This window comes from Apiospora phragmitis, assembly GCF_038363925.1.
Source record: "Apiospora phragmitis strain CBS 135458 chromosome Unknown utg000002l:1.0-5516284.0:1.0-5523493.0, whole genome shotgun sequence".
Lineage (NCBI taxonomy): Eukaryota > Fungi > Ascomycota > Sordariomycetes > Amphisphaeriales > Apiosporaceae > Apiospora > Apiospora phragmitis.
Window position 1 is genome coordinate 3,644,116 of NW_027117400.1, and position 25,253 is coordinate 3,669,368.

The 25,253-nt window shown below is 52.4% G+C and overlaps 6 protein-coding genes across 6 annotated transcripts; 4 read left to right on the forward strand and 2 right to left on the reverse strand.

Moving 5' to 3' along the window:
* Positions 1–183: 183 nt before the first annotated feature.
* Positions 184–1,068, forward strand: PG994_001917 (uncharacterized protein; the record flags this gene model as incomplete). The annotated part of the gene is made up of 1 exon (XM_066853326.1): positions 184–1,068. The coding sequence occupies one exon, from the start codon at positions 184–186 to the stop codon at positions 1,066–1,068; it is 885 nt and encodes a 294-aa protein (XP_066721467.1).
* Positions 1,069–1,597: 529 nt separating this feature from the next.
* PG994_001918 (SNARE domain-containing protein) lies at positions 1,598–2,656 on the forward strand (the record flags this gene model as incomplete). Its single annotated transcript, XM_066853327.1, has 3 exons — positions 1,598–1,608; positions 1,963–2,211; positions 2,356–2,656. 3 exons carry the CDS (start codon positions 1,598–1,600, stop codon positions 2,654–2,656), a joined length of 561 nt encoding a protein of 186 aa, XP_066721468.1.
* A 405-nt stretch (positions 2,657–3,061) lies between these two features.
* Positions 3,062–4,253, reverse strand: PG994_001919 (Anaphase-promoting complex- subunit 15/MND2; the record flags this gene model as incomplete). The annotated part of the gene is made up of 3 exons (XM_066853328.1): positions 3,062–3,229; positions 3,310–4,164; positions 4,218–4,253. 3 exons carry the CDS (start codon positions 4,251–4,253, stop codon positions 3,062–3,064), a joined length of 1,059 nt encoding a protein of 352 aa, XP_066721469.1.
* Positions 4,254–10,265: 6,012 nt separating this feature from the next.
* PG994_001920 (glutamate synthase) lies at positions 10,266–17,290 on the forward strand (the record flags this gene model as incomplete). The annotated part of the gene is made up of 8 exons (XM_066853329.1): positions 10,266–10,390; positions 10,452–10,505; positions 10,573–10,613; positions 10,679–11,284; positions 11,407–14,095; positions 14,310–15,681; positions 15,963–17,071; positions 17,137–17,290. 8 exons carry the CDS (start codon positions 10,266–10,268, stop codon positions 17,288–17,290), a joined length of 6,150 nt encoding a protein of 2,049 aa, XP_066721470.1.
* A 1,062-nt stretch (positions 17,291–18,352) lies between these two features.
* On the forward strand, positions 18,353–20,708 carry PG994_001921 (VTC domain-containing protein; the record flags this gene model as incomplete). Its single annotated transcript, XM_066853330.1, has 2 exons — positions 18,353–18,983; positions 19,045–20,708. 2 exons carry the CDS (start codon positions 18,353–18,355, stop codon positions 20,706–20,708), a joined length of 2,295 nt encoding a protein of 764 aa, XP_066721471.1.
* A 794-nt stretch (positions 20,709–21,502) lies between these two features.
* Positions 21,503–23,440, reverse strand: PG994_001922 (sugar kinase; the record flags this gene model as incomplete). The annotated part of the gene is made up of 3 exons (XM_066853331.1): positions 21,503–22,576; positions 22,646–23,215; positions 23,285–23,440. The coding sequence occupies 3 exons, from the start codon at positions 23,438–23,440 to the stop codon at positions 21,503–21,505; spliced, it is 1,800 nt and encodes a 599-aa protein (XP_066721472.1).
* Positions 23,441–25,253: the final 1,813 nt, after the last annotated feature.

A 25,253-nucleotide genomic window follows, 5' to 3' on the forward strand; every position in this document is an offset into this window, starting at 1 on the left:
TCGGACAGAAGACGACGAAGAAGAACTAGAAGACCACTCGGACAAGAACAAGCCATACCAGCGACTACATAGTTTATTACTCTATGCTCTCGTTGTCCACTGTTTTCTCGAACCACATTCCCTAGAGCTGCACTTACAGGCACCAAAGCACTTATTTCATCGTCCTACCGACAGACAGCCACCATGACGACTGGGGTGTTCAAGCATATAGACATGGCAGCGATGCCGCCCAATGTCAAGCCATGGACCAAGGTGGATGCCGACGCGTCGTCCTTCAAGCTGCTGGAACACAAGCGCTCCGTCCATAACCTGCGGGGTCGGGAAAGCGAGTTCACTACGGACAATTCTGGCTTGGCCGTCTACAACGAACCTGCCAAGGAGAAGAAGTTCACAGACGATGCCGCGGTGCGCAACGGTTACTACGGGGAAGTGGAGGCCTTGCTGCGCAAACACATCCCGGGCATCAAGAAGGTGGTCATCTTCGACCACACCATCCGCCGGCGGGCCCCCGACGCGCCGCGCGCCCCCGTGCAGCAGGTGCACGTCGACCAGACCCCGGGCGCGGCCGAGGTGCGCGTGCGCCGCCACGTGCCCGCGGACGAGGCCGAGGCGCTGCTGAAGGGCCGGTACCAGATCATCAACGTGTGGCGCCCCATCGAGAACCCGGCCAGCGACTTCCCGCTCGCCGTGATCGACTGGCGGACGACGAAGCCGGGCGACTTCGAGCCGGTGGACCTGCTGTACCCCAAGGACGCCGACTTCAACGTCAGCGGCAAGGAGGTGCGGCCGGACGAGTCGCAGTGGTACTCGACCGAGGGCTACGAGGTCAAGGGCGAGACCATGTCGGTGTCGCCGAGCCCGGCGCACAAGTTCTACTACCAGAAGGACATGACGCCGGACGAGGTCCTGCTCCTCAAGTGCTACGACTCCTTCGGCGAGGGACAGCCCATGGGCAAGAAGGGGCTAGCGGTACGGACGCCGCACACGGCTTTCGTCGACCCCGCGACGCCGGAGGACGCACCGGGCCGGCAGAGCATTGAAGTGCGTTGCTTGGTATTCTACGAGTGAAGAAAAGCGAGTCCAACACCACTATGGATATTAGGTGCTACCTAATGTAGCAGGGAAAGAGCATTTACTGGAGTTTTGTCCTTTGGTCTTTGTGTTTGACCTGGTCTGGTGTATTTTGACTGAATGAATAGAGCTTCGGAGAAGTACGAACCATAATGACGCACACACGTGTTATTGCAACCTATTAAGGCCACGAATCCAACTACAATGAGCGAAGTATAAGTGAATTGATGGCCTTTTTTTCCACAATTTCCACGTACCTCAACCATTTCTGTATTTATTAACCTACATTGCTTGAACAACAAAAGCAAGGAAATTGCATTGTCAATCTAGTAGTAATCAATGCATCGGGGGTGACGATCAGCTATCTATTTGCGCTTTCAAGCCACAACTGCCTGAGCCACAACCAGGATCACGATACCTGGCAATTAATTATTACGCAACTCCGTCAAGCGAACGAACCTGGATGCAATCCTTGGATCTTTTCCCGAGCAATCTGTGTATGTGTACAGACCAATAGACCGTACACATGGCGTCCAGGTGAGCAGAAGTGTTTTGATTTCCTATATCGAGTCTCGAATCTGATGCGCTACTCGGACAATCCAACCCAAACGCGCCCCCCCCCAACCCACCTCCGTAATCTCGACCCGACCGCGCCGGTCGCAGCTATGGGGAAATGGGAAAAGGGGGCAGACAGGCCGTCAGGCCAGATTCCCCTGGCACCTCGAATTCCAGGCCCTCGATCGATCCCATCCCGAGATCACGCAAGCGCCGGATCGGAATGGGACGGCCCACCGATAGCTGCTGCCTCTTTTTTTCTGGTCCCGCATCCGTCCGAGTCACCGGAATGGTTTGATTCCATCGTAATACTGACGTGAAGAAACCCACCAGCAGATTTCCGAACTCGACGCTCCACCAGCGCGACTCGCGCAGCGCGCTCTTCGAGGGCTACAATGGCGGCGGCCGCAGCAGCAGCGACGCGACGACCACGAGACGCCAGTTCCAGACTCCGAGCCCCAGCCCCGGTGTAGGCGGCGGCTACGGGTACAGCGGCGGATACCCGGGCAGCAATGGGAACGGGGGACACTTGGGTGTCGACAACAGCAGCCGGGGAGGCTTCAGGCCAGCGACGCCAAATTCAAGGTACGTCGAAGCTCATCATACGCCAATAGAAACCTACATACACAGGCCGCGCCCCTTTTCTCTCTACCAGGTCTTTCATCTGCAAACAGACTGCATACAGAACATAATGTTCCCCGACTGACATCCCAACTCCGACGCTTACAGAGGCCAATACGACGACGCGACGATAGAATCACTCGAATCGCAAAACGACTCGCAGGTGCCCGGGATCCTGGACAAGGTCAAGATCCTCAAGAGCATGTCGGTGGCCATGGGCGACGAGATCCGCGACTCAACGGCCATGATGGAGAAGATGAACGACACGTTCGACAACACGCGGCTGCGCGTGCGCGGCACTATGAACCGCATGATGATCATGGCCGACCGCACCGGCGTCGGCTGGCGGGTCTGGCTCGGCTTCTTCGCCGCCGTCATCTTCATCTTCCTCTATGTCTGGCTGTTCTGAGTGACCAGCCAGTCTAGGGGTCTTTTTTTCGTTTGACTGCATACTATTCGCATCAAGGAAAGATGTACACGCATCTGATACAGGCGAGAGAAGGAACCAGGTGTTCCGTTTGATGGTTGTTTTCACGGTGGCTTACGACATCGCAAGTTCAGGCGTTAGGAGGGCATGGCCTATCACTGCACAAAGCGAGCCTGGCTGTGAATATGATGGGATGAGACGAATACGAGAGGAAAGGGTAAATATACGCATTGGAACATTAGACACACTGCCATAACGACGCTTCCTCCTGAGAGTCTGCAATCGTTGTATGCATAGCTTTATTAATTATACTGGTTTCTCTTTTCATCTAAGCTATGGCCGAAACGCGACAAGTCCGCCAACAAGTGCTGAACGTGTCAAAGGGTATCATAATGTGTCCTCCTTCATCCGGTCAAGGGGGCTGATGAAAACGAATGTGCTCTCGCTGAGGGTCTTGACCAGATTCCTCAAGGGCCCATTTGCCGTGCCAGCTGCGGCGAGCTTTCCAGCAGCATGCTGCTTCCGTCCATTGATAACAAGTCGCTGATCGCAATGCTATTGCGTGTCGCGTCTGAGCGAGCCAAGCTGCCCCTGAACCTGAGTCTCTGGGGAGCCCGCGCTGCGACGAAACTCACCTCGGCGGGCTCATCGTTGTCACTAGTCGTCACGGACGCCTCGGTGTCAGTGTGCTCATAGCCCATAGAACTCTCGGCGTCTGGGATGTCGTCATCCAAGTTGGCCTCCATATCCATGTCGCCACCCTCACAATCCAGGTCTTCTTCCTCAATCATGTGCGCCTGGTCCTCGTCATCAACTTCATCTTCTCCGCCATAGAAACTGTTGCCCTGACTGGTATTAGCAGCATGTCCGCGGAAAGGGTCGGCGGCCTGTTGCATTCTCTGGGCCATTAGCGCCTGCTGCGCCCGGGCGGTCCGCTGTTCAGGGTCATCTGCAGTATCGTCGGGGTCATCTTCATCATCGTCATCACTTTCGTCGTCAGGGTCTTCCTCGTCCTCATCATCCCCGCTCAGCCCAAAGTCGGCTTCCTCTGCTTCTGGGATATCCTCGTCCAGGTCATGGGCGCCATCAAGTTGCACGTCATCCATGCCGTCTTGGGCCTGGTCCTCTAGGACGCCATCAATAGGGCCAGCCCCGGCAGCTTCCGCTTCCGCTAGCTCTTGCGCCAGTTGTTCACGTCGCAAAGCCTCCTGATGTTCCTCTTGCTCGCGCCTCTCTTCGCGCATCTGGTGTAGGGTCTTGGCAATGCCGGGTGGTTTCAGCCATGTGCTGCCGAAGTTGGAGATATTATGGAGGCGGCGGTCTAGTAATTGTTCGTCGGCTCGTAATCTTGCTAAGGGAGATCGTTCTATGACTTGAACGTTGCGCCGCTGGTTCTGGTTGTGAGGGTTCAATTGCGTGTTCTCCTGGTGGGAAGGATCATATGCTGCAGCATTGGGATTCCTCGAAGAATTGTACCAAAGAGAATGAGACTGCGTTCATTGTGAGTAAAGCTCAACGGGTATAAGATTTATGGAAGGCTTACATCGCCCGGTGCAAGGTCGGGGAGTAGAGACAGCATGGTGGGCATTTGGCGACAAAGGTAATTTGCCTAGCTGAGCTCAGAGTTATGCATGTAGTTTCATAGCCAATATATCCCCTAGTATTTGGAGTGCGCCAGTACTTGGGTTGCCGTATCGTTGTTGTTGTTGATGTTTCTTGCTGCGATGGATGTCAAACGGCCCCTCCAAGAAAGTTGACCGCCTGCCTGATTAGATCCCATGGTGATCGTAGTTTCAAAGCTTTGACAGGGAATATTTTGGATCCTTGACTGGGATAGAAAGTGGAAGAGTGTGGGGTCAGTGGTCAGTGTCCCTTGCGGGGTCTGAAGAATGCAACCTCGTGCATATCCTGACTGCCACGATATTCTCCTCATTACTCATATCGGGTGTTCAAGGTAGGTAACTTACCATACGCACGAGAATAGTCATACACATGGCAATGGATAGCAATCGCATCTAGCACTACCCTGATTGCCTTAGCCTGCACGTCAATTCGGCAGTAGAAGCTTGAGGGCTGCGCCATCAACACGACACTTAATCCTGCCCTAGGATACGCTTACGATACGATGATACACTTACTTTCTGCACAGTGATTGGTGCGTTCCGGATATATGATGTATACATATATATATGTCAATACTACTTGCCTGGGCTCCTTCTTCTGCAAACTCTGTTTGTTCAACAATACGCAAAACTGTATGCCGCCGTAGTTCTTAGTGGATGGATCAGTAGTGATGGGCCCTGCACCCAGTCAATGCCATAAATATTCCGTCCTCTGGTCCCGTGCACCGGTCTGCCACAGAGAACCTAATTTCTATATCATATTCATTACCTTATGAAAAGGGACGCTACCCAACAGATTCCAGAACGTTTCGTTCAAGACACTCGTGGTGTATTTCCAGCATATCTACACCAGCGGTGTATGTGAGAAGTAGCAAAAAGTGCAGCGTACCGAAGCTAGTTCTGCTAGAAGGACAGGCACAGCAAGCCTCGATATTGAGGCTTATTGCCAAGATGCAACAGAAACATTAGGCTGAAATGCGGGCTATACCGTGAGTCACTTTCTGAGTTGTCTGTACATGTGTCCTGTAGTTGGTTCTGGCCCCGTCGTTGGCATCTCTCTCATTCTTTGCCTTTCCATACCGGCCTGTATCATGCTGCCGCCGGGACAGGATGCCACTGTTGCCAGGCTTCTTCGCTTGCAGGGTAGGATGAGGACTAATGCGGCATGTCTTCTGACTAATAACGGATACGGAGAACTAACCATCTTCCCAATACCCTGGTAGAAGAGCCATAAGCTGCGAAAGCGCTGCGGTCAGCGAGAGGGTGCAGTTCCGACAACGGGAAATATCGGAAGACCCAGGGGACTTCGGCGCTTTGCCCGGAGGGCAGGGTATCTTGTTGGTGTTGAAATGAGCTGACCTTCATGGTGGTATCCACTGGTTCTTTGGTCCACAGCTGCATCCAAAGCAAGTGATGCTGCCAAGTACGAAAGAAGGAGAGAAGCGAAGAAAGTTGGTCCGCGGCCTGGGAGTCTACTCAGATCGGAATCCGATCTCGGTGCGGCTCTTGAATGTGCCGACGGTACCGCACACAACACCCGACTTCGTTCAACACCAACCCCCCTAAGGTTAGTAATATTTCCGTTAGTGCGGACTGCAAGGGCCTGTAAACGTAGGTACATGAAGACCATGTCGGGAAAAAATACAGAATTGTAGAATGCAACGCCGATTATCAGTAAATGGTGTGCCGCCCGGTGCACAGGTTGGCCTACACTATCCCTGCCCGGCCCTGTCTGCAAGATCCCCGCCGTGGCAGAGCGTCCCGTTTTCGCTGGCCAATTGAGCTGCCCCGTTCGCCCCAGGAAAAGCATTAAGCTCACGATAACCTCCTGCCACCCTCTGTAAAGACGTACATGCGCAGTAGCTTAGTAAAACGTCCCAGCATCGGAAACCTCTCCAAACCACGCGGAGAGCGCCTGATTTGCCCCCATAGTGACGTGTGGTTGCAACATACTACAGCACGACAATGTCGGGGCGGCGGACCCTAATGCATCAAGATCTAAGCTATTGTTTAGAGGCATAGTTCGAACATGGTTGGCGTGAGATAAGCCCTTTCTGGCCATCGACCTCCTCCTGATTGGCTGCTTCAGACTGTCTATGTGATAATTCTTTTACGGACATCTTGCAGTTTACTACCAGCTACGTAGCAACGTTGCCAAGACTGGTATGGTATGGTTCATACAGGCCCATGGGGAATAGAAACAGCCTGCATTTCCTTATTAATGATTGTCATTACTGAAAGTCACGCGCCCACTTCCCACGCCATCGGCCGCCGTGAATGGAACAACGAGACCGGCATCACGCTGCTCGCTACGCCCCATTTGGGAAGACTGCCAGCACCACCCGACTAGGTACTGCCCCAACTGGGGTGCTTACTGCTCACCCCTCACTGGCTGCTCGTAATTTTCAAAACTCATCGATTCCTGGAGTAGTTTGCAGCAAGTCCGGGGGCTTCGCATGGCCGCTCCCATGGCCTCGGCTTAGCTTAGTATCGCATAGTGGGGGTCAGTACACATCTAGATGCTCCTACACCTGAAAGAAGAGCGCTGCGATGTAGGATGACACCCCTGCTCTACTGCTGCAACCAATACTTACGTTGCGTACACGGACTGGCGATATCGGCGACTGCGAAACAGGAACGACAGGCCCTCTTGAAATTGCATCTCGCTCATTGGACATCCAAGAGTCAGGCTTCTCAGCCCACACGGAACAGCCTTTCTCTTTTGAGCTTTTCTTTTTTGCTACTTTTCCGACAAAAATGCCGTTGGAAGAGAAAAACTATGGTCCTTGCAGGACCCCTGTCACATGCGCCCGGGAGCAAGTGTGGGGTATGTACTTAGTATGGCCTTTTTTGGATAACAATGTGCTTCACTCAAACTGCAGGCAGTGAACGAGACAAATCACTACTACTATAGGCAAGAGTATGTAGATACAATTGCACGAGGCTGGATATTCGTATCCACCAGACAGACCCCAAGCATTATTCTATCTTCTCTGTGGTTGAAGGGAAGCTTGAGAATACCCAGACCAAGTTTCGATCGATCATGTTCATGGGGCTTGCACACGCATACTCATGCTATACGTAGCCGGGCCATTCGGACACTGCAGCTTACTATTACCGTTGTCCCCCCTCCATCATCTAATATAATCTCCAGATCTGAGAGCCAAGACTTTGTGATTTACAACAAGCAAGCAAATAGGGCCTCTTCCAGTAGACTTGTCACAAATGAGAACCGTGTCGTATTTCAGCCTCACTCATTGGCTGGGCTGAGTTAGAAGTACTATGCTGTGGATGATTCGCTCACATATCCCACTTGGACGAAGCCGAGAGGCCCAACTCTGTTAGATTCCACATGATCGCCATGAACATGCCGCCGGTGAGGAAGATGATCTTCGTAGATGCACATCGAGCATGACTGCTTCCTCCGAGTCCCCGAAAAGGTGGTGCCGCGCAAGCTGGAGGGAGTATTACAGTATGATTTCTGTGGGCTATTCACACCATCAGGTGGAATAAATTCGGAAATAAACCAGTATGAACCAAGTGACATTTTCCTAGTCTAAACGAGGAAGACAATACAAATCTTCCACACCCAGCAGGATTACTACATGTATACAGTAACGGCGTCATGGAGAGCTGTGTTGGAGACTGCATACATGGAGACGTATATTCAAGCTTAGGGGGGCAAGGGCCCAGGGGGCTAGTAGTGAGCCCTACATGTAGAACCAAACTTAACTGGTACTTCACCGGATTAATATGTTGAACTAAGCATCATTGGACACAGAGACGAAGTGCCAGAAAATATATCAGTTGCCAGCTTTGTTGACCGAATTCACATCATGTAGTCTACTGCAAGGTAATGCAACCAACTCCGGCTTTTGGTGGTGGACGTTCTGGTGGACTGTTTCCGCAAGTAGGAGTCGTTGGGTGCTGGTGTGTTCAGAAAATACAGAGCCCACTAAACTGGAAGTTCAGGCTAGCTGGCGGTAACCAATGAGACTGAAGGATTTGCCAATTCCCCCAAGTGTTCATTCGAGAGAAGAAAAACAGGGCTCCGTCAACGTCACCGAGTGTGTTAGGCCGTTTCCTCACGGTCCCAAAAGCCCTTACTGCTTGCCAGGCTTGCCTTAGAGCTCGCTAGGGTGGTGGACCCCCGTTGCTTAAGGTGGGCATTTCCTGGCTTGGTAGAGGATTGGGTTCCGTCTGTCGGGCCAAGGGCCCCTGTCTCAGCGTCTCAATCTTTCCCCTCCCCCCACTTTGACGGCGAGAAAGCGCTGGGTTCTGCCACATGCAATTAATTGTCTGGCCTAGATGTTTTTACGAGTATGTATTGAACATTTTTTTTCTGCCTACCTGCTCCTCTCCTACAGTCGGACGAGACCACATCGAGTAGTGCTTGCTTCTACCCGGCTTGGCCCCTCTCCTCCCTCTCCCTCTCCCTCGCTCGCGCTGCCTGAACTGAACTGATCGACCATCCCATTCCATCCATAAAAGCGAGGCTGCTACCTCCTTCCTTCTCACCCACTCTTTTACACTTCTTCTCTTCTCTTGCCAGACCACTCTACCTACTTGAACACCTTATCCTTTCTCCGTGTCAAGACTTACCTCGTAGAGTCCCCCCAGACGTACCACACAGCGATAGACATCTGTGTTATTCTACCAGTAAGTTATTTCTGACGTGTCTGTTTGATATCTTTGCGCCTTCTGGATAGCGACCCAACAACCCTGGAACAACTGGACGGAAAGGACAAACCACAACGCATGAGTATAAATCAGTTTATATACGATGCGCGACAACCATCCAAGCCCCTACGAACCGACAACCCAACTGGGCATGGAATCAGCGCACGCCCTATTGCCAATTGCGATCTCCTGGAACGACAGCCGTGCGGATACCCGAAATCACTTCGCCAAGATGTGATCATACAACTTTCATAGGCTCTCCAGCTTCCACTCCAGTCACTTCGCGGCAAGATTAAATCGAAGTCATGGAGCTGTATGGACGGGACCACCTGCATCTGCACGCGATGGCCCTTTGGGAATTTGGAGAATGCCTGTTCGCTCCCGCGCATATATTACAACAAAGGTGCACAGTTGGAACGTCCCCCAAGATCGACTACCTAGATGGGCTGGGTTTTCGTCCTACCACAACCCCAATCGTTAGCCGCATGGTCATATTATGACAGCAAGCTTCCAATTGGCTGCCGTCATATCTTCCCCACGCTTTTGGGTGCAACCCCCCTGCGACCAGCTGCTCTGTGATTCGATCAGATAATATGTCAGATGTGGACGCAAATGCTTAGCCATCCAGCAGTACTCAACGTTCGCTGGTAAGCCGGAGCTGTGCGCTTGCATCATATTTATCATTCTCTGATATCGTCTTCAGAGCATAGGCAGCTGGTTAGTTTTGGTGGTTGCAGCCTCGGTCGCCTTAAAAGAGGGGCAGCCCTCCTTGACTCTCAAGCAAGAGTCATGGCAATCACTCGGGCGGACGGCGACGAATGCTCAGAATCCTAGGATAATCCGGCAACTCTTTACCTATGTATGGAATTTCCGGCCAAAGAGGACCACAAGACTGCCACTGAGAGAGGATTAATTCGTACTTCTAACGGAACTCTCTCGTGGAGCCAGTGGCCTTGTACTCGCATCCCCACGTTCAATTGGAGCCACTCAATTTCGACTCTGGTACACCCCGCATCTTTTGTGGTGACCCAAGGGCGTACGGAACTCTCCGTGAACTGGGCGAAGCTCTTCCTGGATATATACTCAGGGCCATCTGGATAATCTTTCTGTTTCATATTTTAATTGCTCAGCTCTAGTCCATCTTTACTTTACTGACCTACTTTTCCCCACTTGCACAGATTGACGTTGAGCGGCGTTAGCTGCTCTTTTCGTCGCCTTCCAGCTATCTATCGGCCTTTGTCATACCCAACCTCTCGGCCAATCCGGTTTCTCCTGCTTAGCTGCCTAGCATGGGCCTACCTTCCGACTTCGACGACAGACAAACACACATTGACTCCGAGGCCGATGCTTATCATCCGTATGAATATGAAACGGAGAACAATGGCTCTTGGGCTGGTGCCCTCCCTGTGAAGCAGTATGTTTTGTCCCTTTCTTGGTTGTGAGAACATACGACAATACTAACTGTATCCTCACAGGGGTTTGTATGACCCTAGCTTGGAGAAGGATGCTTGTGGTGTTGGTTTTGCCTGGTATGCAGTTACCCTATTCCCGACCCCCTCTTGAAAACTCGCCGTGACATTGCCTGACTCTATATAGCCACATCAAGGGCAAGGCAAGCCACAAAATCGTTAGCGATGGTGAGTGAATTTGATAAATATCTGAAGCAACTTGGAGGCTTTTCACTAACGTCTCGCGATCACAGCTCGGAACTTGCTGTGCAACATGACCCACCGTGGAGCGGTTGGCTCTGATGCTCGCGATGGTGATGGTGCCGGTGTCATGACATCGATCCCCCACAGGTTCTTCATCAAGAATTTCCAAAACGAGCAGGGCATTAGGTTGCCTCCCCAGGGTCAATATGCTGTGGGAAACCTGTTCTTCAAGCCAGACGAGGAGACGCTGCACGAGTCGAAGAGGCATTTGGAAGACATTGCTGAATCCCTAGGCTTGAAAGTTCTTGGCTGGAGAGAACCCCCTGTAGACTCTACATTGCTTGGTCCTGCTGCGCGTTCTCGTGAACCCATCATCTTGCAACCCTTTGTGGTGCTCACCTCTGCTTACGGTGCTGAAAATGCCCCTGAAGTAACAGATGCGAAGAAGTTTGACGAAAGGCTGTTCGAGAGACAGCTCTATGTCCTGCGAAAGCGCGCCACCCATACCATTGGTCTTCACAACTGGTTTTATCTTTGCTCCCTGTCTAACAAGAATATTGTTTACAAGGGACAATTGGCGCCGGTTCAGGTCTATCAATACTACCATGATCTGGTTAATGCCGACTATCAGGCACATTTTGCTCTAGTTCATTCTCGTTTTTCCACAAACACTTTCCCGTCGTGGGATCGTGCTCAGCCTCTGCGATGGGCAGCACACAACGGCAAGTAAAACCTAGTCCTGGCCAGAGGAGGATCTCGTCGCTTACGCATTAACCAGGTGAAATCAACACTTTACGTGGAAATAAGAATTGGATGCGTGCCCGAGAGGGTGTCATGCAATCTGATGTCTTCGGCGATGAGCTTGAGCACCTGTATCCCATTGTTGAGGACGGTGGCTCCGATTCTGCTGCCTTTGACAATGTATTGGAACTTTTGACCATAAACGGTGTTCTGTCACTGCCCGAGGCTGTCATGTTGATGGTCCCCGAGGCTTGGCAAGGGAACACAGCTATGGACCCTAAGAAGGCAGCATTCTACGAATGGGCTGCTTGCCAGATGGAACCATGGGATGGGCCGGCTCTTTTCACTTTTGCCGATGGCCGTTTCTGTGGTGCCAATCTCGACCGAAACGGTCTACGTCCATGCCGATACTATATCATGGATGATGACCGCATCATCTGCGCTTCTGAAGTTGGTACCATACCCGTTGAGCCAGAGTCAGTCATCCAAAAGGGCCGTCTGCAGCCTGGTCGTATGCTCCTAGTCGATACGAAAGCTGGTCGATTGATCGACGATTCAGAGCTCAAGGCTGCGGTCGCCAGCCGCCATGATTTCCGCACCTGGCTTGACAATGAGCTTATTTCCATGCCCAAAATTCTCAGCAAGGTGTCCGAGACTATGGACTTGTCCCCAAAGCCTGACTCGTCCAAGCTCCAAGAAGACCCTCTCCTGCTAGCTTTCGGATACACCTACGAACAAGTCAGCCTTCTCCTTGCCCCCATGGCCTCAGACGAGAAGGAAGCTCTAGGATCCATGGGCAACGATGCTCCTCTTGCCTGCCTGTCAAACGCTCCCCGCCTTCTCAGCGAGTACTTCCGCCAGCTATTCGCTCAGGTTACCAACCCTCCCATCGATCCTATTCGGGAATCTATCGTCATGTCACTTGACTGCTACGTCGGTCCCCAAGGCAATCTGCTGGAAATGGACTCTTCTCAGTGCGGCAGGCTTCATCTTCCCAGCCCCATCATGTCCATCCCCGAGTTCAACTCGCTCATGAACTTGCCCAAGCTGTACCCAGAGTGGACTGTGAAGACTATCGACCTTACTTTCCCCAAGTCTGAGGGCGTTGCAGGATACCTGAAGCACCTTGACCGCATCTGCGACGAGGCAACGGCCGCTATCGAGGGCAGGGACAAAATCATTGTACTGTCTGACCGCAAGACTTCTGCTGATCGCGTCGCTGTCTCCAGTCTGCTCGCCTCCGGCATGGTCCACCATCACTTGGTCAGCAACAAGTGGCGTTCCATGGCCGCAATTGTCCTCGAGACGGCCGAGGCTCGTGAGGTTCACCACATGTGCGTGCTTCTTGGCTACGGTGCTGATGCCATCAACCCATATCTGTCCATGGAGTGCATCCTCAAGCTTAACAGAGAGGGTTTGATTCGCAAGAAGATCTCTGACAATGCTCTGATTGCCAATTACAAGCATTCTTGTGACGGTGGTATCCTCAAGGTCATGAGCAAGATGGGCATTTCAACTCTTGCCAGTTACAAGGGTGCTCAGATCTTTGAAGCCCTTGGCATTGATGATGAAGTTATTGAACGGTGCTTCAGAGGCACCGCATCACGCATCAAGGGTATCACATTTGAACTGATCGCGGAGGATGCCTTCCGATTCCACGAAAGAGGTTTCTCATCCAGATACACCGTCAGTTCTACTGGTCTCCCAGAGTCTGGAGAGTATCACTGGCGTGATGGCGGCGAAGCTCACATCAACGATCCCACTTCTATTGCCAACATTCAGGATGCTGTGCGCACCAAGAACGACAAGTCATACGAGGCATACTCTCGTTCCGAGTACGAGCAGATTAAGGCATGCACCCTTCGTGGAATGCTTGACTTCAAGTTTGATGAATGCACTCCAATTCCTATCGACCAAGTCGAGCCATGGACTGAAATTGTCAGACGTTTCTGCACCGGTGCCATGTCTTATGGTTCAATTTCGATGGAGTCTCATTCCACTCTTGCCGTTGCCATGAACAGGCTGGGAGGTAAATCAAACACTGGTGAAGGTGGCGAGGACCCCGAGCGGTCCCAGGTTATGCCCAATGGCGATACCATGAGATCTGCCATCAAGCAAGTCGCTTCTGGAAGATTTGGTGTCACATCTGCCTACCTGGCCGACTCTGATGAGCTCCAAATCAAGATGGCTCAAGGTGCCAAGCCTGGTGAAGGTGGTGAACTACCTGGCCACAAGGTCTCGAAGTCCATCGCTCGTACTCGTCATTCGACTCCTGGTGTCGGTCTTATCTCGCCCCCACCCCACCACGACATCTATTCCATTGAGGATCTGAAGCAACTTATCTACGATCTCAAGTGCTCCAGCCCCCGATCTCGTGTCTCTGTGAAGCTTGTCTCGGAGACAGGTGTTGGTATTGTCGCCTCTGGTGTCGCGAAGGCCAAGGCTGACCACATTCTGATTTCTGGCCATGATGGTGGTACCGGAGCATCTAGATGGACGGGTATCAAGTACGCGGGTCTTCCGTGGGAGCTGGGTCTCGCCGAGACCCATCAGACCCTTGTTCTGAACGATCTCCGTGGCCGTGTGGTTGTGCAGACAGATGGTCAACTCCGCACCGGTCGTGATGTTGCCATCGCCTGTTTGCTCGGTGCCGAAGAGTGGGGTTTCGCTACGACTCCCTTGATTGCGATGGGCTGCATCATGATGCGCAAATGTCACTTGAACACGTAAGTTCCCCCTTTATCCAGCTACTCGTTCCCCTGCTTTTCTGTTCATCGTCATTCTTCACTATCTCAAACCAGTTTGTGCCTTTATTAAATCTATTCTTATCTTTATCAATTTCTTTTTTGTCGACCCCGTATCTATTTCTCCTATTAATACACTCTTAATCTTTCTTATAATATATATCGATACTAACTTAACCAATCAGCTGCCCTATAGGCATTGCAATCCAGAACCGGAACTACGAAAGAAGTTCACTGGTACCCCTGAGCATGTGATTAACTTCTTCTACTATGTGGCCAACGAGCTCCGGGCTATTATGGCCCAGCTTGGTTTCCGCACCATCAACGAGATGGTGGGTCACGTTGAGGTTCTCAAGACCCGTGACGAGTTGCGCACTAACAAGACTGCCAACATCGATCTTTCACTTATCCTGACGCCCGCTCACAAGTTGAGACCCGGCGTTGCTACCTTCAATGTGAGGAAGCAAGATCACCGGCTCTACGTCCGCTTGGATAACAAGTTGATCTCGGAGGCCGAGTTGACATTGGACAAGGGTCTCCCCTCCAGAATCGAGTGTGACATTGTCAATACGGACCGCGCCATGGGTACGTCGCTCTCGTACCAGATCTCCAAGCGCTATGGTGAGGCTGGTCTTCCTCTGGATACTGTCCACGTCAACATCAAGGGATCCGCAGGCCAGTCTTTCGGTGCTTTCCTTGCCCCTGGTGTTACCTTGGAGTTGGAGGGAGATGCCAATGACTACGTCGGCAAGGGTCTCTCTGGCGGTCGACTTATTGTCTATCCTCCTCGATCGGCTGTATTCAAGGCTGAGGAGAATGTTCTGATTGGAAACGTCTGTTTGTACGGTGCCACTCTTGGAACCTGCTTCTTCCGTGGAATCGCTGCTGAGAGATTTGCGGTTCGAAACTCCGGTGCCACCGCTGTTGTTGAAGGTGTTGGCGATCATGGCTGTGAGTACATGACTGGTGGTCGCATCGTAATTCTAGGCAACACTGGCCGCAACTTCGCTGCCGGTATGTCTGGTGGTATCGCCTACGTGCTCGACATTCACGGCGACTTCCATTCGAAGCTCAACATGGAGATGGTTGAGGCATCAGAAGTGTCAGAACCTGGTGAGATCGCTTTCTTGAGAGGTCTCATTGAAGACCATCACCACTACACCGGGTCAGAACTTGCAGCTCGTATCCTGGTTGACTTCAACCGCGCTCTGCCACGCTTCGTCAAGGTCTTGCCCGTGGACTACAAGCACGTGCTCGAGGAGGAAGCCGCCAAGGCCGCCGAGGCCAAGCGTGCCGAGTACAACCTACCCATCGTATCCGGTGTCCAGGCTAAGAAAAAGGAGGACAAATCCAACAAGCTTCAGGACATGGAGGAAGCTGTTGGTGACAATGCCGCCGAGAAGAAGCGGTCTCTGGTTCTTGACAAGACGAAGGGTTTCATGAAATACCAACGGCGATCCGAGAAGTACCGTAGTACCAAGACCCGAACCAAGGACTGGCAGGAGCTGTCTACTCGTCTTGACGAGGATGAGTTGAAATACCAGTCAGCACGATGCATGGACTGTGGTGTACCGTTCTGCCAGTCTGATTCTGGATGTCCCATTTCCAACATCATTCCTAAATGGAATGAGCTTGTCTTTGGTAATTATACCTTCCTATTCCAACCGTTATTCCTCGTTATCCCAGTGTCTCAGGGGGGTAAACGCATCGTTCATTCGAGGAGTTGCCTTTATTCCCTCCTGAGACATCCCGTTTATTCCAAAAAGAGTAGTGCTAACACCGAGAGTATGTAGGTGGACAATGGCAAGATGCTCTGAACCGTCTTACCATGACGAACAACTTCCCCGAGTTCACCGGCCGTGTCTGCCCTGCGCCTTGCGAAGGTGCCTGCGTTCTTGGTATCAACGAAGATCCCGTTGGTATCAAGTCGATCGAGTGCGCCATCATTGACCGAGGCTTCGAGATGGGTTGGATGGTGCCTAAGCCGCCTGAGGTACGAACTGGCAAGAACGTCGCCATAGTTGGCTCGGGACCTGCCGGTCTCGCTTGCGCTGATCAATTGAACAAGGCCGGGCACAACGTTACTGTATATGAGCGTGCCGACCGACCCGGTGGTTTGCTTATGTACGGTATTCCCAACATGAAGCTCGACAAGCGCATCGTCAAGCGACGAACTGACTTCATGGCTGCTGAGGGTATTGTGTTCAAGACGGGAGTTGTCATTGGCGAGGATGTTTCTCTGCTGGACCTCAAGGCCCAAAATGACGCTGTGGTCATTGCTACCGGTGCTACTGTCGCTCGGGACTTGCCCATCAAGGGCCGTAACCTTGAGGGTATCCACTTCGCCATGGAGTTCCTGCACAAGAACACCAAGTCCCTACTCGACTCTGAACTCCAAGATGGATCTTACCTGTCTGCCAAGGACAAGAACGTCGTCGTCATTGGCGGTGGTGATACGGGTAACGACTGCATTGGTACCTCAGTCCGCCACGGTGCCAAGTCGGTTATCAACTTTGAGCTTTTGCCTCAGCCTCCGCCGCAACGTGGCCGCGACAACCCCTGGCCCCAGTGGCCCCGTATCTACCGTGTTGACTACGGCCACAGCGAGGTCGAGCAGCACATGGGCAAGGACCCCCGTGAGTTCTGCATTATGTCTGAGGAATTCGTTGACGACGGCAGTGGTCGCGTCAAGGGTATCAACACGATCCGCGTGGAGTGGACCAAGTCCGCTTCCGGTGGCTGGGACATGAAGAAACTGGAGGACAGCAAGCAGTTCTTCCCCGCTGACCTGGTCCTCCTTTCTATGGGTTTCCTCGGACCGGAGGCTCGTGTCCTGGGCGATGATATTGAGAAGGATGGCCGCAAGAACGTCAAGACCCCTGCCGGCTCGTACGCCACCAACGTCGAGGGTGTATTCGCGGCAGGTGATTGCCGCCGTGGACAATCACTGATCGTTTGGTAAGTTTTCCCCCTGACTCTTCCGGTACTCAAGCGGCACAAGTATACTAACAATTCAACTGCAGGGGCATCAACGAGGGCCGACAAGCAGCTCGTGAGATCGATCTCTACCTGGAGAAGTGCACCAGCCTGCCCGTAACTGGCGGTATCGTTAAGCGTACTGCTCAAGAAACCTTCCAAGCTGTTCATGGCGATAACCATACGCAGGTTCAAGCATGAGCACCGAAGGCAGGACAGGTGTACGCTTATGTCGACAAATAGATTTTTGGGTGTACGGAGCAAGGTCGGGCGAGGCGAGACCAAAACGTCTCCAACAGAACTGATTATGATACCATGAGCAAAAGGGGGAAGTAAAAATGGCAGTAGGCCACGGCAAGCATGATGTTTTTCCCCCGGTTGCATTTCCCCTACGCTCGTTCGTCTGTTTCACAATACAGATCGAGCCATTACCCTGTACATAGTTATGACTAAGTTCTTCGGTTCTTTATGGTACATGATAGTAAATGATAGTACATGAGTATTTTGATACACCGATGTCTTACTCTTCGTTGTAGATCGCTTCCCCAGTGACCGGGGTTCCAGATCTGTGTATCTCGTAACCTACTTAAATCATGCTTATTTCGGATCTGTTTGTGTCCTGGTTCACGCGCACTGCTAGCCGATCTATCCTATCACCTATCGCCAGAATGACTTTCTAGCGGAATTCTTGTCGTGAGATTCCGTACGCAATATATCAGGCACGGCGATGGAGTAGGTAGTTCGGCCAAGCTAGTGTATTGGGCAGTTTTCCCGCAGCATTAGGCACGTGTCACATGTCCAGCCCACTGATTGGTCAATTGGAGAAGACAGGCAGCTCGGGCAAATATGGGCAGCGCAGGTGGCAGTAGCGAGATGTCGGTTAGTGGGGGGAGACATGGGTCGGATATGGAGAACAGTGACGAAACTTTAGCATTGAGCCGTTAGGTTAGCCCATTCGCACGTTGCTTTGACGATCGAGTCCTTTTTCGCCCTACCATGTCGTGCTCAATGTTTACATGGGATTGTTACTTGCCTTACCGTCTCTTTTTTTTGTTTTATTAAACAAGCAACATAACACAACAATTTAATCATTTTAGCAGCAGAATACATATATTGCTAGCTATTCCCTTGCTCACTCGCCACTAGTGTTATTGTACCGCAGCGCAGATCTCTGGACGCCGCAGTGCAGGGTCGGCTAGCTTCAATAGCCTTTTTTCTACAAATTGTCTTGTACATAATATACTGAGACTCAGCCTCGGCACCATGCGTTTCGGCAAGACGCTGCAGCAGTCCGTATACGCGCCATGGAAGGCCCAGTATATGGACTACGCCAAGCTCAAGAATCTGCTCCGCGAGGACCGCAAGGACGACGACCAGGCCTGGACCGAAGAGGACGAAAACCAGTTCTGCGATGAGATCTTCAACGTCCAGCTCGACAAGGTCGCCAGGTTCCAGGAGAAGGAGCTCGACACCCTCAAGGACCGCGTCGAGGTCGCCTTCGAGAAGCTCAAGGAAATGGCCCCGACCGACGACAAGCCCAAGTCCGACATTGCTAACTCGAGGCTGAAGGAACTCAAGGCCGAACTCGACGCCATCACCAACGAAGTCAGGGAGCTCAAGAAGTACAGCAGCGCCAACTACACCGGCTTCCTCAAGATTGTCAAGAAGCATGACCGGAAACGGGGTGATCGCTACAAGGTGCGACCTCTGATGAGGCTGACCCTGTCCAACCGTGGTCTCAATTCCGAGTCGGCCTACACCCCGCTCCTCAAGAAGCTGTCCACCATGTACTATATTATCGACTCCCATCTCGACGAGGGAGAGCAGCTCCAGCTTCCCGACCTGGAGCACCAGGAGGAGGTCCACAATGGCGAGAAATACACGGCCCAAAAATGTAAGATATTGATCTTGGAACATATACCAGTATACATGGCAGCTAACCCTGGGGTCTTTAGTTTGGATTCACCCCGACAACCTGCTCGAAGTGAAGGCTCTGATCGGGCGCCGGCTTCCTGCTCTCGTTTACAGCGACTCGTCCTCGAAGGAAGTCGACGGCAGCGAAGATCCAAGTATCACTTCGCTTTACTTCGATAACTCCAAGTTCGACCTCTACACTCGAAAGGTGGAGCGCCAGACCGATACTTCGTCCTTGCGACTCCGCTGGTATGGCCAGTTGAGCACGAAGCCCGATATCCTCATAGAGCAGAAAATCATCCATGAGAATGGCAGCAGTGAGGAAAAGAAATTCAGCATCAAGGACAAATACATCAAATCCTTCATTGATGGCGAGTATACTATGGAGAAGACGATCGAGAAGATGGAGCGTCAAGGCCAGGAGGCCGAACAAGTCGAATCCTTCCGAACCATCGTCGGAGAACTCCAGAAGTTCGTCACTCAAAACAAGCTTGAGCCAGTGGTTCGGGCAAATTACACTAGAGCTGCGTTCCAGAGGCCTGCCGACGACCGCGTGAGGGTTGCCATCGACTCCAATATTGCCTTTATCCGCGAAGATACCCTGGATAAGGATCGACCCTGTCGCGATCCTCGGCAATGGCACAGGACGGATATCGACAACAGCAACATGACCTACCCTTTCGCAAACATCAACCAGAGCGAGGTCTCAAAGTTCCCCTACTCCGTCCTTGAAATCAAAATCAAGGAAGGCGCCAACCGCAAGAGGCCGGCGTGGGTCGAGGATCTGATGGCTTCGCATCTTGTCCATTCCGCCCCTAGGTTCTCCAAGTTTGCTCATGGTGTCGCGTCCTTGTTCGAGGATTATGTCAACAATCTGCCTTTCTGGCTTAGCGATCTGGAGACGGATATCCGCAAGGACCCCCACAAGGCCTTCGAGGAAGAGGAGCAGAGGAAGGCCCGCCGAGCTGAGAATGAGCAGGTAGTAGGCAGCTTCCTTGGAAAGCAGGCCGGATCGGGCTCGTACAAGCCAGCTGCTAGCTCACCCGTTGGAAAGTCATATATGTCTGAACGTGTTGCGGCCGAAGCTGATGCAGCACGCCCTGCAAATGGGAATGGGGCCCGAGACGAAAGCCAGGAAGATGACACTGCTACGGAAGGAGACCGTAACTACAGGACGTCGAGTTCCGTATTCCCCGGCTTTTCCATAGCCAGCTACGCCCGTTTCAAGCGGGACCGTGACCGTGCCAAGCTGCCCGAGGGTGTCGTCGAGCCCAAGACCTGGCTCAAGAACGCGGGCCCCTTGCAGATCGAGCCCAAGGTCTGGCTGGCCAACGAGCGCACGTTCCTCAAGTGGCAGCACATCTGCATACTGCTCGGCAGTCTCGCGGTCGGTCTCTACACGGCGGCCGGCGAGAACTTCCTGGCCGAGTGCATGGGCATCGCCTACATCGCCATCGCCGTCATGGCCGGCGTATGGGGCTACTTCATGCTCCACCGACGCCGCAACATGATTGTCGAGCGTTCCGGTAAGGACTTTGATAACCTCATTGGCCCTCTTTGCGTCAGTGTGGCGCTCATGATCGCCTTGATTCTCAACTTTGTCTTCGCGTACCGCGCCGCCTTTGCTAGGGCTCGCGGTGAGGACGACGGGCCCACTCATAGTGGGAATGCCACTATCCCTCAATATGCTATTGGCGAGCTGTGAGATGCTCGTTTCTGTAACTTTGCGGTCAGATACTTCACAGCGAATGGGTGGCTAGTAAATCGAGTTGTCTTTTGGGAAAACGGGATATCCCATCGACACTGCCTTAGGGTGGATGGGAATGAACGAGTAGGGGTGGTAATTTGCTTGCATCGTACTGGGTGCACCAAATGTCTTCACAGAGATTGATGAAGGTGCCAGAGATCATCAGCGGCTTGGATATGTCAAACTTTGTATAGGTTAGATTGTTGCATTAGTTGGTGAAATGGGAATCCACCAGTTGGAAGCGTGCTTTCAATTATCTCGGACTAGCAACTGCGTAAGATCTTGGTGAAGTTGGTGATCGACCGGATTCCCGGGTCCCCTTGTTTACGGCTATCTAACCTTACATTTGTGTAAATGTCTTCATCATTGATGCCGGTCTGTTAGACGATGCCCTGGCAAATATTAGTCCTCTCCATTTACCGAGTGATTTACTGGATACAAACAAAGATTCCACGGTTACGGCCAACCCCAGATGTCACTGCGGTTTACGAATCAAAGCGAAGACAGCGGAGATTAGACGAGACGTATTGATTTGGCCCATGGAACCTCTACTCTGATCGTGGGCTAGCTACGAGACAAAGTAATGCCCCCAATCGTATAGATTGACAGCAAGACCACTGATGGATCTGGACAACCGGAACGCGGCTGCCGGCTGAGTGATGCATGGAATACAACAGGGCTTCTGGCTGACATGCAGACATGGCAGCGATTGCCATCGCCACATTACTGAAAACATCGCTTGCAAAGCCCCTTTAGTTGTTACCTCCAAATTCCTCAATCCAAGCAGCTGTAGCCTTGTCAACCTTGCGGCGGTAGTCTTGTTGCGTGTGGCATTGCTCCAAGAAGACCTCGTACTTGGCGTCTAGCAGAGTCTTTTCGCCCTTGGACGTGCCGGGCTTAACGAGACGTCCGGGCTTGCTCATGCGATCCATGATGGTCCAGAGATTCTCCGTGGTGCCATCAGCACCAGCGCTTGCTGCCTTGGCCCCCAACATGGCTGCCCCGTGAACGACAGCCGCATGCACATAGCGTGGGATGAGGACGGGCATATCGCACACGGTGGCCATCAAATCCATGAGCATGCCGTTCTGGCACTGTGAGCCAGACATGAAGATAGAGGCGATGGAGTGTCCGGACTTATTCATCGACTCGATAATCTGGCGTGTCTGGAGAGCGATGAATTCCATTGTGGCATAGTAGTAGAGCGCGAGACCATCCACACTCGAGTCGGGACTCAGTCCGATCACGGCACCTTTCATGTTGGGGTCCGCCACTGGCGAGCGGTTACCCCAGAGGTCTCCGTAGAAGAAGAAGTGTCGGCCCAAGTAGGATACGGACGGCGCGTTTGCCTTCTCGGCAAGTTCTCGTAGGTGCAGGTTCAGATAGTCGTACAAGTTGAGTTGCATTGCTTCTGCAAGAGGAATAACCTGGGAGTGGGCGGGATGCGTCTCGATGACATGTCTGAGAAGCTCGCCTGTAGCCGACTGTCCGCCTTCGGCCATCCAGTAGTCCGGGAGCAACACATCTCGGTACGGACCCCAGACTCCATTGACGAACACTGGTTTTTCAGACATGGCCAAATGGCAAGTCGATGTACCAGCAACGGCAGCAAGCCTGGTGAAGGCCTGGGGTAGGTCATTTGCAGGCAAGGACTCGTCGGACTGACCATATTCAGTATCGACTTTGGCACCAACGGTACCAATCCAACCGGCGTAAGCATCGATCACACCACTTCCCACGGCAATACTGACAGGAAGCCCAAGCTCTCGGCTCGCCTTCTCAGACAGCGTTCCGACCAGCTCGCCGGCGCTCAAATACGTTCCATTCTGCGTGGACCAAATGTCAGCGTTTTGCTCGTACGGGTGAAAGACTGACTCTCAAGGAAATAGGCTCACCACCCCGTTGACTCCTCCCATGCGCTTGAAGTTGTCCTTCACTAGATCGCCCAAGCCAATGGTCTCGTAGAAATCCTCCTGCCAGCCCTTGACACTGCCATCCACACCGACAGGAACGAAGCCCTGCTTACAGACAGTGCTGCAGAAGCTTCGTGTCTCACTACCGGTTGCCAGATGGGTCAGGGCATCTGCCAGATCGTAGAACTTGCATCGGTCGAAAAGCTCAGGCGGCATGTTGTTCTTGAGCCACAGGACCTTGGGGATCTCCATCTCGATGCTCATCTTACCACCAACATAGCGCAACAGGTTATGGCCGGTTGCGTTGATCTTCTCCGTCTCATCCACAGGTCGGTGGTCCAGCCAAAGAATGACGTTTCTGGCATTACCATCGTCCTCAAAGGTTGGCCCAGTAACGGCGACGGGCTCGTCTGTGTCGTGGGAGAAGACAGCCAGTGAGCATGTAGCGTCAAACCCAATTCCCTTGATCGTGTTGGGATCAATGCTGGATTGGTGGAGGACTTTGTGCACGCATGAGCAGATGCAGGCCCAGATGTCTGTTGTGGATTGTTCCTGTGTGATAAAAGTGTTAGGGGCCATGGGTGCCTTTCCTTTGGCGGAGGAAGGTTCTTGTCATCTTACATAATAACCAGTCTGGGGTTGCCAGAGCTTGATGGCTTCCGAAGCCAAAGCCTTGATGTCTCCAGTAGAATCGATGAGACAGGCCCGGGCTGAGCCAGTACCTACGTCGATACCGATGAAGTAATCCTGAACGAGGTGAATCATTTCAGGTTCCATTTTGCTTGATTTTCACGAAGTGTGTGGTAAAGGATTTGGGAAGGGGGACTTGGATTAGAGTAAGGAGTGGGCAGGCCAGGTTTTTGTTTGGAGGGGTTGTGGTCAAGCAAACGTACATTGTTTTCAATGAGAATAGCATTGCGAGTACTATGAGGCAGTGAATTCTGTCAGCAAGTGCCATTGTCCTGCAGTGAATACAAACTAGCTTTGAGACACGAGACAAGACGCTGATCCATCCAGGGCTACGTACTCCATCGTGTGATCCGATGCCGGTAGTCCTATCCAGGACCAGGGATCCAGCTCAACGGTTGAGGGTGCCCGGGAGGTGCGAGCAAGCGAACGAATGGCGGCGTGGCGGAAGCTGACTTGAGGTTGTTGCACGCGGCATGCGTGGGTGGCTTGTCTTGATGACGGGGGGAGTTTGTGTGCTTTTCTTTTACTCTTGCGTAAGTAGGTACAACAGGGTATGTGTCGAGGTGTGTAGGCCAGACCAATCCGATCCAATCCGATCACACAATAGTGTTAGACAAATATGCAGCTTTGGAGCAAGAAAAGAAAGCCTAGGTAGTTGCACGGGGGGTTGATCTGTATTTTGCTTTGTAGGTTACTTAAAGTACTCACACGTCTACCTTTTGAACCATACGTTGGCAGACAGAGCTAGAAGGTATATGGCCCCATGTCGAATGACCTCACCGGTGCATCCGTACCTACCCCACGGTACCCTGGCAGTCGGTATTCCTACCTATCAATTTGGACTACATCTGCCTAGACGGGCTGCCATCCTGCTGCAGTCTGGTGTTGATCACTGATCAGAACCGACAGTCTGTAGTTGGAGGTGGGGGGCAGCGGGGCAAACCCCAGGCCCCCCCCCCTCCCCCAGGGTTCTAATGGGTAGTGATTGTCTCCCCATCTCACCGTATGGGGGTGGGGTAGCTACGAATTGAGTCTTCCGGTGGAACGCTGGGGGTTTCCCTCTTACACAGGACCGTGATCCGGCACTCCGGGTTGACCGACTATCGTGACTTCTTGTGCTGTCTTGCTTGCTGGCTGCAAGGTGGGAAAAGCTGCCTGATCACATTGTGTGTTGTACTACATCTATGCATGATTTGTTGCCGCCTCTCGCGAACATCTAGAGACCGACTGCACTGACTTGGGTGAGGCCAGGTGGGTAGAGCCAGCAGTGTCGAAATCATGATTTATTGAGTTATGGTTCTTCATCAAACGATTGTATTGAGATGTCTGGCCCTTTGCACCGAGCAGCCAAGTGCCTGTCGTGAGGTTGCCACGGGAATCTCGTCATCATCAGGCACGCCTACATGTACATGTGTAGATGACCGTATCGTCCAGCTCTTTCTATGCTGCCAAGCTTGATAGTCGGTCGGGTATAGTAAGGGTATGATTGATCTCTGTGGGCCGTCCGGGCTGGGGTGGGGTGGCTAGACTCTTCCATGGAACCCGTTGTATCCGCACAACTGCACCGTTGAAGAGGTCGAGACTCTTGGGATGGTTGCATGTATGTCCGATGCCTTGTCGGTTAAGCATCCCTCCCTCTCTCACCGCAAATGTCTGGCAAGAAGACCATGTGGTCTTGAAATCGTTTTTTGCGCCGGACCAAGAACGGGAAAGATACCACCAGGCCGGGCATGGCCAACCTGTTTTACCCAATCAGCGATTCTTCTTGGCATAGCTGAATATACGAACTGCATATGGACGCCCAAAGTCGCTGTATGGTTTTGTACATAGGGTTGCAGACGAAAGTCTAGGTTGTCCCTTATGCCGATCTAATATCCATTTGCCATGGATACCTTAAGTA